We start from the raw sequence: 13495 nt of genomic DNA, 5'->3' as shown, positions 1-13495 counted from the left end.
GGTATATTGAGGAAAAACAAAAGAATAAATCCATTTTTAAAAAATTGATAAAAGAGAAGTGAAGATCAAAACAGAACACCGCATAACAATAAAATAAAATGTTTGTGATGACTTTTGAATCATATGTGCACATTAATAAAATGGAAAATGAATATTTGTAGATAATATGGTTATTTATATTGAAAAAAAATAGCTGAAAAATTTAGTTATAATTGAATAATTTGATAAGTTCAAGAATATAAAAAAATAATGGATAATTCTTTTATAGTTATAACTATACTAAATTATCTATTTATTTTTTATTAAATTAGTAAAAATAATAAATATATAAATTTTAAGTATATTATTTTGGCTCCTCCAATAATTTTAGTCAAGATCCACCATGCATATAAGCAACATGCTCATGAAGGACCTTGGGTAGAAGTCCTTTAATAACAGGATCTGTCATCATGTAGTTTGTCCTTATGTATTCTATAAAAATCTATCCACTATGCACATTTTCTTAACAACCAAGAATTTGATGTCAATGTGCTTTGACTTGTTCGAGCACCTACTATGTTCGAATATAATACAACTGATTTGTCGTCACACTATAACTTAAGTGGTCTTTTAATTCCTTTTACAATGTGCAACCCTATGACAAAATTCTTTAGCCATATTCCTTGATTTGATGTCTCATAGCACGCTACAAATTTTGCAGTCATAATAGATGAAGCCGTAATATTTTGCTTGACACTATACTAAAAAACTGCACCACCAACTAAATGAAAATGTAACCTGGAATAGATCTTAAACTATCGTGACATCTTACAAAATTTTAGTCAGAATATCCAATGAATTTTTGTCATATTTTGTATATTACAAAAAAAGTTAATTGATATTGAAATAATAAAAAAAGACATGGATACGAGATAAAAGTATTATATCCATTAAGTATAGGTAAAAGAGGATTTAGATAAATTTAAAAAAAAATGAATATGAAATAAAGGAAACGCATTATCGTACCAATTTGTTGCCTTCTTACTTGTATCTTCTAGAGGTTTTGAATTTTTTTTTTATATAATTAGATCTCAAAGAATTATAATGCAACTCCGAGTTAATAACTTCATAAATTGTAACAAATATTATATATTTAAAAATAACTTTAAATTATAAATTTTATGATACATTTAATATTAATGATAAATCAAGATGCTAAATATATAAACGTTAAATAATTACTTAGAAATAATCTATATATGACCCAAAATATCATGGTTAGGATTAATTAATATAAGAAATCAATAATTTATAGCAAGTATAGTTTACCACTAACCTTTTATATTATTTTATTTGGGAATTTTGCCTTTAAACTTGTAGTGATGTGAATCTTATTATTTAAAATTATCTATTTTTTCTTTCTATCAATTAGCTATCAAATCATTAATGGTCTAATAATATACTAATGCTAGGTGACTTTCGATATATAGTAAAATATGCCTTATATCTAAACTATACATTTATTATTAAACTTTTTGCATTTTTACAAAATCAATCAAGGCATTTTTAATTTCACAAAATTTATCGTTGAACTTTCATCTTTTCAAACTTGTTTATTTTAATTTTAAAATCATATATGTACCGGCAAGGTTAGAAAAACTCATACATATAAGTATCGGTCGAACGGTCTGACAAATAAATTGCGTAAGACCATCGGTCAATCGGCTATACAAGCTAATCATATAACATCGTTAAAAGACTATCGGTCGAGCGGCCTGGTAAATAAACTGTAGGACCATCGGTCAAACGGTTATACAAACAAGCCACAAGCCAACCACGTTCAGGCCCATCGGTCCATCGGTAATACATAAACGAGTGATACTGATCCCCAATAGCACATCGGTCGATCGGACAAGCACGAGCAGCACCTAAACATAACAAATGACAATCGGTCGATCAACCATCGGTGGATCCATCTCTTTAGACTCACGTAGTCCTTTGCATGCGTCCGTCGGCCGAACAGCCATACACGAATCGTTCAATCGGATTAACTAACACAGTCAAGCGGTCATCGGTCGCACGGTCAAACAATCAATCAATCGGATTAATTAGTTAAACGGGTCAGTAATCTTGATTAGAGGATTATTGGGCCGTGATTAAGGAACCCTAATCACAGGCCCACACCGCAAACTATAAATAGGGCCCAAAGGTAGGTTGGTAAAGATCTTTTAATTCGCATTTATTACAGCAGTTATATTGATACACCGATCGGTTCATTACTGACTTAAGCATCGGAGCCCTATAGACAGGTACCCCGATCGTCATCCCAACCGATCGAGCAAAGGAGTGAATTTTCTTGGAGAAGTTATCGCTGTAGTGAGAAGTGGAGTAAGCTTGAAGAGGTTCTTTGGTAGGCTCTTGGTCCCTACACCCGAAACATTTTGGCGCCCACCGTGGGGCTGAGCAGTCTTCTTTAAAGCAGTATACCCTTATGGTGACCACAAGAAACCGAAATAGCAACATGGACGGAGGAAGAGTGACAGATGATCAAGCAGACACTAGGGAGATGATAAGGGCGATGCAGAAGACGATGGAGAAGATGCAAAGGAACTATGAAGTGCAGATGCAGATCTTGCGGGAGGAGAACGCCGCCCTAAGGCGAAAGGAAGAAGGAATCCCATCGACGCCTACCGTACCCGATCCGCTCAGATTAAGTCGGGTGCAGCAGCATCGAGATGCCGAACGGGTGGAGAGTCGCCCTCCACCAACAAGACATGAGCAATCACAGCCTGCTCGGGTTGAGAAGACGCAGGCGTCGAGGGAAAATCTGTCGCACACGATGGCTGAAAGCTCGGGAGCAAACGATGGAGGCCGCCCGTCACGACAACCGATCCCTGCGTCGGGATTCTCCCCCTTCACCCCGTACATTCTGGAGACGCCGTTACCGGAGAAGTGGAAAATGCCGACATTCGACAAGTACGACGGCACGACGAATCCCGACAATCACATGCGGGTCTTCATGCACCAGATGATGTTCCACGCAGTTAGTGACCCCATCTGGTGCCGTGTTTTCTCGACTTCTCTCACGGGGGAGGCGTTGGAGTGGTTTTCCGAGCTGTCGTTCGGTAGTATTGATTCTTTTGCCACTCTGAAGGCAAGATTTGGCACGCAGTTCGCACCCCTGAAGCCGGCCATTCTGACGGTCGACAACCTAGTGAACATCCGGCAAGAAGACGGGGAATCACTGAGGAGTTATCTTGATCGGTACAATCGGATGTCGGTCAAGATAAAGGATCTCAGCGACGAGATCGCTCGACATCACTTCTCGTATGGGTTCCAGCCAGGAGTCTTTGCGGACAAGATAAGCCGCAAGAGACCGAAGATGATGGAGGAGATGAGGGAACGAGCGACCAAGTTCATACAGATGGAGGATATGCAAGAATTCCGGGTGAAGAAGAGGGAGAAGGAGGATGCTGCAGTCCCGAAGACCACCCCTCGGCCGAACAAACCCTTGAACCGACCCAGCGAGAGAAAAGCACCTAGGTTCACTACGTATACTCCCTTGGTCGTCCCTCGGGCTAAGATTCTGCAAGAAGCCTTTAATGCCGAATCACTTCCAGTGGCCAGGAAGAAGCCTCCACCTCCCGATGTCGATCGGAGCAAGCACTGCCAGTACCATCGGACGATCGGTCACACCACCGAAGAGTGCCACACGCTCCATGACAAGATCGAGGAGCTCATCCGACAGGGGCATTTGAAAAAGTATGTTCGGCAGGATCGCCCTCCGTGAAGTCCGGTGCGAAACAGAAGTCCCGCACGAAGGGCCCCCCGGCCCGGTGGGAGAAGCGGAGAGAGTCGGAGCCCGAGAGGCGAAGGAGAGGACTGTCACGGACGCATCGAAGCCCAAGGAGGAGCCGCAGTCGGAGCCAGGATAAACCCTTGAGGGGTTATATCAATACTATCTCCGGAGGTTTCGCCGGAGGAGGATCGAGCTCAGCTGCTCGGAAGAGACATGTTCGAGCACTAAAATCGGTTCATCTGGTGGAGAAGAAGGTCCGGTCGATGCCCCCCATCACGTTTACGGACGAGGACTTTAAGGCACCCGACCCTGATCATGATGACCCGATGGTCATCTCAATCGAAGTGGCCGAATACGGGATCGGGAGGGTGCTAGTAGACCAGGGAAGTTCCGTCAACATCTTATACTGGAAGACTTTCCAGAAGATGAACCTCTCCGAGGACCTGATCGTCCCCTATAACGAGCAGATCGTCGGATTCTCGGGCGAGCGAGTTGACACGAGGGGCTACCTGGATCTTCGTACCAAGATCGGCTCGCAGCAGGACAGCCGAGAGGTAAGGGTTAGATTCCTTTTAGTTGAAGCTAACACCTCCTACAATGTGTTGCTAGGAAGACCTTGTTTGAACGCCTTCGGAGCGATCGTCTCCACTCTACACTTAACTATGAAATTCCCGTCAGATAAAAAGGGACAATATGCACCGTGCATGTAGATCAGCAAATCGCCCGACAATGCTACGCCGCCGGTTTGAAGATCGCTCCTTATAGCCATCCTCGGAAGCAGCACCGTTCGGAGGTGGCCATGACAGATTTGGACCCCCGAACGAACACGGAGGATCGGATTCAGCCTGAAGGAGAAGCACCCGGGACAAATCAAGAAGATTGGGGGAGCACTGAAATCGGAAGAAGAAGAGCTCCTAGGGGCGGTGATCCTAGAAAACAAAGATCTGTTCGCATGGTCGACCGTCGACATGCCAGGCGTCCATCCAGACGTCATGTCTCACAAATTGTCCATCTTCAGGGAAGCCCGCTCGGTTGCTCAGAAGAAAAGGAAAATGGGAGAGGAGCGAAGGAGAGCGGTCGAGGAGGAGGTGAGGAAGCTGGAGGGGGCTGGTTTCATCAAAGAAATCAAGTATACTACGTGGCTGGCTAACGTAGTCATGGTGAAGAAGATAAGCGGAAAGTGGAGGATGTGTACAAACTTCACTGACCTCAACAAGGCTTGCCCGAAGGACGCATACCCCCTACCCAGCATCGACCGGCTGGTGGATGGAGCTTCGGGGCACAACTTCCTGAGCTTTCTGAATGCATACTCAGGGTACAACCAGATCCCTATGTACGGTCCAGATAAATCTAAAACAGCGTTCACAACAGACCGGGCAAATTTCTGCTACGAGGTCATGCCGTTCGGCCTGAAGAACGCAGGGGCCACCTATCAGAGGCTGATGGATCGGGTTTTCAGGGGGCAGATCGGTCGGTCCGTGGAGGTGTACGTGGACGACATGGTCGTGAAGTCTCAAACAGCCTTGGACCACGCGCGCGACCTCAGGGAGGTCTTTCACCAAGTGCGCAAGTACAACATGCGTCTCAACCCAGAGAAGTGTGTCTTCAGGGTGTCGGCCGGAAAATTTCTGGGATTCATGTTGACCGCCCGGGGCATCGAGGCCAATCCCGACAAGTGCGCCGCCATCACCGAAATGAGGAGCCCAAGGAATCTGAAGGAAATCCAGTGATTGGTCGGGCGATTGACCTCTCTCGCGCGGTTCTTGCCCAAACTCACGGAGAAGCTCCGACCGATTTTAAAGATCATGAAGAAGCAGACCGCGGATAAGTGGGATGATCAGTGCGAGACAGCGTTTCAGCAGATAAAGGAGATGATCAGCCGTCCCCCTATCATGAGCCGACCCATAGAGGGCTTGCCTTTGCAGTTATACTTGTCAGTGTCGGACGACACGATCAGCGCGGCCTTGGTACAGGAGAGTCCCGAGCAGTGGCCGGTGTACTTCATTAGTCATGTATTGCAAAGCGCGAAAATGAGGTATCAGTTGATTGAGAAGATAGCCTTGGCGCTATTGACAGCCGCGCGCCGACTACGCCAATACTTCCAGAGTCACTAGGTGATCGTCCGCACCGATCATCCCATAGCCAAGATACTCCGGAAGCCCGACTTGGCCGGACAAATGATCGCCTGGTCAGTCGAGCTATCCGAGTTCGGAAGTACGAACCTAGAGGGTCGGTCAAAGGACAGCATTTAGCAGACTTTGTGGCCGAGCTCCACGGGCCGATCCCCTATTCGGAGCAAATGTGGGTTCTCTTCGTCGACGGGTCGTCGGACAAACGCAATGCCAGAGCAGGAATCGTCATTGAAGGACCGAGCGGTTTCACGGTGGAGCACTCCTTGCAGTTCAAGTTTAAAGCCTCTAACAACCAAGCAGAATACGAAGCGCTGATTGTCGGGCTAAGGCTGGCAAAAGACTTGGGAGCGACAAGATTAAAATGCAACACCGATTCAAAGCTTGTTGTCGGGCAGGTACAAGGGGAGTACCAGGTTAGGGACGACCTGCTGCTTCAGTATTATCACAAGGTGGTCGAAGCCATGAAGGAGTTCGAAGAAATTACCATCCACCACATTCCCCGAGCGGAAAATACCAGAGCCGATAGGCTATCTAAGCTGGCGGAAGGGAAAGAGAAGGGTCAGTTGAAGACAACCATCAGGCAAACCCTAATGAGACCCTCAGCGGGAGAATGCGCGGCGGCAGATCGGTCAGCAGATTGGACGGGGGAGGTCCGAGAACTCCTAAGAAGGTGTGACACGGGAGAGGCGAAACCGATAGAGAGACAACGAGCACTCCAGTTCGTGGTGATCGGAGAAGACCTCTATAAGAAGGGCTTTACACTGCCGCTCCTCAAATGCTTGTCGGAAGAGGAAGCCGAGTATGTTATGAATGAAGTCCACAATGGCATTTGTGGTATGCACACCAGTCGGAGGGCGATGAAAGCGAGGATACTCCAGGCGGGTTATTATTGGCCGACCATGGAGCAAGACTGCGAAGTCATGATACGCAAGTGTGAAGGTTGCCAAGCCCATGGAAACGATGTCAAGAGGGCTCCGAACGAGCTACATAGCCTGACAGCCCCTTGGCCTTTCGCACAGTGGGGTATGGACATCGTCGGGCCCTTCCCAGTCGGCCGAGCGCAGAAGAAGTTCATACTTGTCGCAGTGGACTATTTCACCAAATGGGTCGAAGCAGAGGCCCTAGCCAACATAACCGCTCGGCAGGTCCATTCCTTCGTCTGGCGAAACATCACCTGTCGCTTCAGCCTTCCCCACACGATTATCACCGATAACGGCCGCCAGTTTATCGACAAGAAGCTGAAGGACTTTTATAAGCAAGTGGGGATACGCCACGTGACCAGCTCGGTCGAGCATCGCCAGACCAATGGGCAGGCTGAAGCCAAGAACAAGATCATAGTGACGGGGTTGAAGAAAAGGTTAGGAGAAGCTAAAGGAGCGTGGGTAGACGAGCTCCCGCAGGTCCTTTGGGCCTATCGGTGTACCCCGCACGGGACAACGGGAGAGTCACCTTTCAATCTGACGTACGGAACGGATGCTATGCTGCCAGTTGAGGTAGGAGAACCGACTCTTCGGCGAGACATGCAAAATCTCGATGTAAACTGTGGACGCCTGCGCGAAGAGTTGGACTGGACGACCGAGCGCAGAGAGAGAGCGGTCGTGCGAGTGAAAGCGTGCAAGAGGATGGTGGCAAGGAGATATAACGCGAAAGTTAAACCAAGGAGCTTCATCCGAGGAGACTTGGTGTGGAGGAAGACCAACGAAGCACGCAAAAAATCAGCACAAGGAAAGCTAGCGCCAAATTGGGAGGGTCCATTCCGCGTAACCGAAAGCCTGCAGAACGGAGCCTATCGGCTAGAATACCTGAGCGGCAGAGAAATACCGAACACATGGAATAAAATAAGCGCTTCATGTCACTTCACTTAACAGACGGACCGACGGAGCTCCCTACGGGACCCGAACAAAGCCTGACCGGTCAAGGCGCAGACTTTCAAGAGGAAGTCCCGCCCGGTCAGCATTGATCCAAGCGATCTGATTAACCCCACGGGTATATAAGTGACACGGGCTGTCCAAGCCGATCAAGGTACTACACGTACGATCTAAAAAATTAAAATTGAACGCGAAAAGGTCCACCGTTCTGGTCAAATAATCAAGAAAACATTGCAAGAAACTTGAAAATTTCGTGCCGATCGTCCCACTAGTTCGATACCAGGCGCAACTAATTGACGAAAATAACGTTAAACAATAAGGTGGCCGACCGCCAACGAGGAACGATAAAAGAAAAATGGCCGACCGCCAGCGAAGAACGATAAAAGAAAAATGGCCGATCGCCTATGCGAAACAATAAACAAAAGAAAAGTCGATCGAAAGAAAAGCAAACAAACAAAATAAGAAGGGGCCTAATATTTACATATAATTGTTTGTCAAAAAATGGCCTAATAACCGATCGAATGTGATCGACCACGCGGCCGATCGGACGCGATCGGTTATGTCAAAATATACACATTAAAATTTAATTATCGGCAGGAGTATCATTCACCTCGTCCAGCCGCTCAAAGACTTTCTCGAGCTTCCCATCCACCACCCCCAAGTGCACATCGAACCGTTCGGGGGAACAGTTGTAGTAGAAGGCGGCCTGATCGACGGCACTTTGAAAGCCCGCTTCATATTGAGCGAAAACTTGCTCATCGGCCACTCGTAGCTCCGCTTGGTACTCCTTGGCCTTCTTTTGCCAATTGGTGGCCGATCCGGCAGCGGCCAGGTGCTCCAACGTCAAGTCGTCAAAGCGCTGTTGAAGCCTGCGAAGTTCCTCGGTCGCCTCCTTGGCCTTAGTCTGCTCCTCCCTTGCCCGATCATCAGTAGCCTTGAGTAGACCGGCGCACTTGGCATGCTCAGCCTTGATTCTGTTCAGCCAGTCGAACTGAGTCTTCAAGTCAGCCGCTAAGGCCTTCACCTCCCGGAGCTCCACCTTCGCTGCTGCGAGCTCCTTCTCCAGGCTCTCCATCCTGCACCGGTCGGGACGGGGAAACTTGGTGTAGATCGCAGCCAGCCTAAGGGTCAGTTCCCCAGCCGTTCGGATAGCCTCCTCTTCTGACACGTCCTTAAGCATATCCTTGACGCGAGGCCCCAAGTGAAAGGAGACCTCCTCGTCGAGCCGAACTTCATTGTCAAGGAGGGCAGTGGCCAGTGACCCAGAAGCCTCGGCCTTCTTGCTCTTCTTGGACGACCGGTCGGTGGGAGAGTCATCCCGCCTAGTTTTTTTGCCTTTGTCCACTGCAGCGCCAGCAGCGGTGGAACCGGGGGGCTTCACGACGAAGCGGGGCCTGGTGGCGACGCCCGAGGCGCCGGTCGGAGCAGTGGTAGCAGGAGTAGGAGCTGTCGAAGGGGCAACGGGAACGCTCTGGAAGGGGGCGACCTCCTCAGCGGCATCCTCTTCTCTGCGACGAGTCTTAGCGCGAGCCAAGAACTCGGCGTTGGAGACGGTTGTCCGAGCCATAATATCTGCGAAACAAGAGAAAACAGGTAAATCAATTGCATCCATTACGACGATCGGAAAGATCAGAACAACTAACCATAAACCGCCCTCGGCAAATCCGAGGAGCGGAGGCATCGAATCAGCGGCCGCGGGGGGATCTTGTTGGGTAGGGTCTTGAGGACGGCCAGTATAGGGGGAACTTCGGCCGACCCTCCTCATCGAAAATGTACTTCCTTCCTCGACCGGGAATCGCGACCTTAAAAAAGCCGGTCTTGAAACCTTTGTAGGAAGCGAGGTAAAGGGTAAACAAGCTCTTGTCCGCCCCGAGAAAAGAGACTCAGCCTTTCGAAGCCGTCGGCCGGGTCTTGTAGAAGTGCAGAAACAAGGGCATGGTCACTGTCAGACCGGCCGCTCGGCATAGAACGTCGAACGCCTGCATTGACGCTCAGGCGTTCGGATGTATCTGGGTCAGCGCACATCGGATTTGGCGGAGGACCGCCATCTGCCAGTCGACAAACGGCACAGTCAGGCCCAAGTCGTGGAAGAGACAGGCGTAGACGTAGAAGAACTCTAGCTTCGCCGCCCCCTTTCCGTGGCAGACCCTCTCGTTGCTAGCACACACCTTGACCCGAAGGAACCCATTCTCCACCTCGTCGCCAAAAACCTGGGTCCGCTCGACCAGATCCCCAAGGTCATTGCCCCATCGGAACCTCGTCGCATGCGTACGCGGCTCATAAGGGGCCCAATCATACCCTTTATCTCTGGCAGATTAGCTTGCTCCCCCTCATCGCGAACGTCGATGCTTATGACGTCCCCACTCGCATCCGAAGCAACGACCTGATTCGCCGCCTCGGCGACCGATTGCTCGGCTTCCGGGCTGCCGCTGAGGAGGATGGCAGACTCCGTTGAGCTCGATGCTCCCCCGAGTGAAGTCCCCGAATCAGAAGAGCTGAACAAGGCGGAGATCGACCCGCCGCCCCCGGACACCCCGACCGTCCCACCCGACAAACCATCTGAACTCGATGCACTGGAGGACATTTTTTACCTGCAAATAGAAGAATTCGATCGGTGGCTCAGCTAGAAAGAGAGAGGAAAACGTGAAAATAATGACAGCCACACAGACCAATTTATAGGAGGACCCAGTGACACGTGGCAGCCTCAGAACCATACGATCACGCGCAGATCGACGGCCCATACTTTGCGACGCTTCAAATCGTAACTGTCAGGCACGATCTACGATGCAAGATAACCGTTGAGAGACGCCGGCGGTCAATCGGCACGACGGTCCTAGTAAACCTCCTCGCTTCCCTTCCATCGCTCGAGGCTGGGGGGGCTTGTGTACTATATGTCCCATCGGCCAAGGTTAGAAAAACTCATACATATAAGACTATCGGTCGAACGGCCTGGCAAATAAACTGCGTAAGACCATCGGCCAATCGACTATACAAGCTAATCATATAACATCGTTAAAAGACTATCGGTCGAGCGGCCTGGTAAATAAAGTGTAGGACCATCGGTCAAACGGTTATACAAATAAGCCACAAGCCAACCACGTTCAGGCCCATCGGTCCATCAATAATACATAAACGAGTGATACTGATCCCCAATAGCACATCGGTCGATCGGACAAGCACGAGCAGCACCTAAACATAACAAATGACAATCGGTCGATCAACCATCGGTGGATCCATCTCTTTAGACTCACCTAGTCCTTTGCATGCGTCCGTCGGCCGAACAGACATACACGAATCGTTCAATCGGATTAACTAACACAGTCAAGCGGTCATCTGTCGCACGGTCAAACAATCAATCAATCGGATTAATTAGTTAAACGGGTCAGTAATCTTGATTAGAGGATCATTGGGCCGTGATTAAGGAACCCTAATCACAGGCACACACCGAAAACTATAAATAGGGCCCAAAGGTAGGTTGGTAAAGATCTTTTAATTCGCATTTATTACAGCAGTTATATTGATACGCCGATCGGTTCATTACTGACTTAAGCATCGGAACCCTATAGACAGGTACCCCGATCGTCATCCCAGCCAATCGAGCAAAGGAATGAATTTTCTTGGAGAAGTTATCGCTGTAGTGAGAAGTGGAGTAAGCTTGAAGAGGTTCTTTGGTAGGCTCTTGGTCCCTACACCTGAAACAATATATATTTATCTTATATAAATTTAGAAACATATTATAACGTGATTACACATTTCATTTTACATGGTCACATGTAACATCTTTTTAAAAATTCAATTGGTTACTAACATCCCAGCATACTTCATACTTAAATAATAAAATATTTATATTTTATATCGATTATACAAGTTCTGTTTTTAAATAATTTTATCTATTCTTGTACTAAATGAGCATTTTAAAACAACCAACTATAGGATTTGGTATCCAAATTAAATACCAGCCAAAATCTTGTAAAATTATCTTGATTCCATTAAGAATATCAATAAATAAAGTAAAAGGAAATATAGCATGCTAAATTGATTAAAAATTGTAATACAATATATATTATTAAATATTAAACTAATGCTTTACTTTCTTGTGTTTTGTTCTGCATAACATTTTTTATAATCTAATAAGATATTAATTGCAGCCACGAATTTATGTAAATTTTATCAAGACAGTTTTTGTGACATAACGAGTACATTTTAAAATTTTGTAAATAGTCAAATAAGCATTTTTAAAGTTATAAAAAAAATAAAAAAAAATACAATTACATTAATCTAATACATATTAGTTTAAAATAATCAAATATTTTGTTTTGAAAGCATCAGATTTAGAATCTATTTAGTTAGCTATTTTTGTGAAAAATAATTACCACAAATAAGTAGAAGTTATCGAAATATTTGTATACATTCATATAAATATATAATAATATTAGTTTAGAATAAAAGTACTCTAATATTTAATATACTTCTCTCCGAATTAATTAATAAAAAATCACTTTTCATCTGATAATAATAAAAAATCAAATAAAGATATTTGTGTGTCAAATAATCTATAAAACATAAAAGTTACTACATAACAAATGCAAATTTAATACATTTTTAATATTTTAATAAAATTTCTAATCAAATTTTTACTTCATATTTTTTTTCTTAAATTCTTTCTAAAGCAATAATGTTGTTTGTTTTGATTACATCAACACGCTGACAATAAATTGGTATCCAAAAAAAGAAAAAAGAAAAAATTTATAATATCAGGATAAAATTAACAAAATTGATATCTCGGTAGTAAAATTCCCGAAATTAAAAATTGAATAATTAAGATCTATGTATTATTGAATTCGTCACACATTAGTAGTTTAATATTGGATTCATGAAAACAAATAAGGTGTATATAATTTTAAAACGTAGATGATAGAATCTATGATAATAAAAAATGCAAAATGTACAAAACAATAAAAGTTTACTGGTAAAATATATAAGTAAGTCTATTTTATAATGTGGAGGGTTTATATTTAATATCCGACAGATCGAAATTTTGCCAGATGTAAAACATATAAAAATTTGTTTATGATAATTAAAACTTTGTCATCTTTAAAACATGCTCTGACCTTAGCTCAGTTGGTAGAGCGGAGGGCTGTAGTTGGTAAATTCAAATAGGTATCCTTAGGTTGCTGGTTCGAATCCGGCAGGTTTGAATTTTTTAAAATTTTTTCTTGTGTGGTCTCAAGATTTTGATCTTGTTAGTTACAATTTTTTTCTTCTAATCATTTAGAAGTATATGAGTATATAGTAACATTAATTTTTTTGCATGATTCTATATGAAAAACAACTATTTGCTTATACCAAACGCCCTGCTCTGCAAAAGATTCAACATCTTGCATTCAAGAGAAAAATAAATAGTTAGTTTTAGTTCTTTTATGTTCCAACAGCTAGTGCTCTATGCATAAATAACAAGAAAACTAATTCTCTCATAAATAAATCAAAATAAAAAATTATTACGTCCAAACTAAATTTTCAGCAGAGACCTTTGTGCTACAAAATTTGACTGTAAGGACAACTTTAGGCACACCCAATAAAAATCCTCCCTCACTATCATTTCAAAACGGACGGATATTACAGATTACAGAAAATTTTACATCCGTAAATGAGAACATGTGGGGATATGATAAAGATCCAACGTCCGTGCTCATCTCAGGATACTTTCTTATATGGTG

At 44.9% G+C, this 13495-nt stretch overlaps 1 protein-coding gene across 1 annotated transcript; it reads left to right on the top strand.

Moving 5' to 3' along the window:
• The first annotated feature begins 5583 nt into the window (after positions 1 to 5583).
• LOC146886032 (uncharacterized) lies at positions 5584 to 7775 on the top strand. Its single transcript, XM_085672961.1, has 2 exons — positions 5584 to 5813; positions 5855 to 7775. The coding sequence occupies exons 1-2, from the start codon at positions 5584 to 5586 to the stop codon at positions 7773 to 7775; spliced, it is 2151 nt and encodes a 716-aa protein (XP_085529087.1).
• Positions 7776 to 13495: the final 5720 nt, after the last annotated feature.

This window comes from Vigna unguiculata, chromosome 5 (assembly GCF_037176805.1).
Source record: "Vigna unguiculata cultivar grain cowpea cultivar isolate G323 ecotype 2 chromosome 5, ASM3717680v1, whole genome shotgun sequence".
Lineage (NCBI taxonomy): Eukaryota > Viridiplantae > Streptophyta > Magnoliopsida > Fabales > Fabaceae > Vigna > Vigna unguiculata.
Note: the sequence above shows the minus strand (reverse complement) of the source record. Positions and strands in the feature narration are given on the sequence as shown.

What these genes read in the sequence shown, in the direction of transcription:
- LOC146886032 (XM_085672961.1), top strand. Translation starts at nt 5,584, where the DNA reads ATGAAGAAGCAGACCGCGGATAAGTGGGATGATCAGTGCGAGACAGCG. An exon ending in TTGCAAAGCGCGAAAATGAG is followed by an intron (nt 5,814 to 5,854) that starts GTATCAGTTGAT and finishes CGCTATTGACAG; the next exon opens with CCGCGCGCCGACTACGCCAA.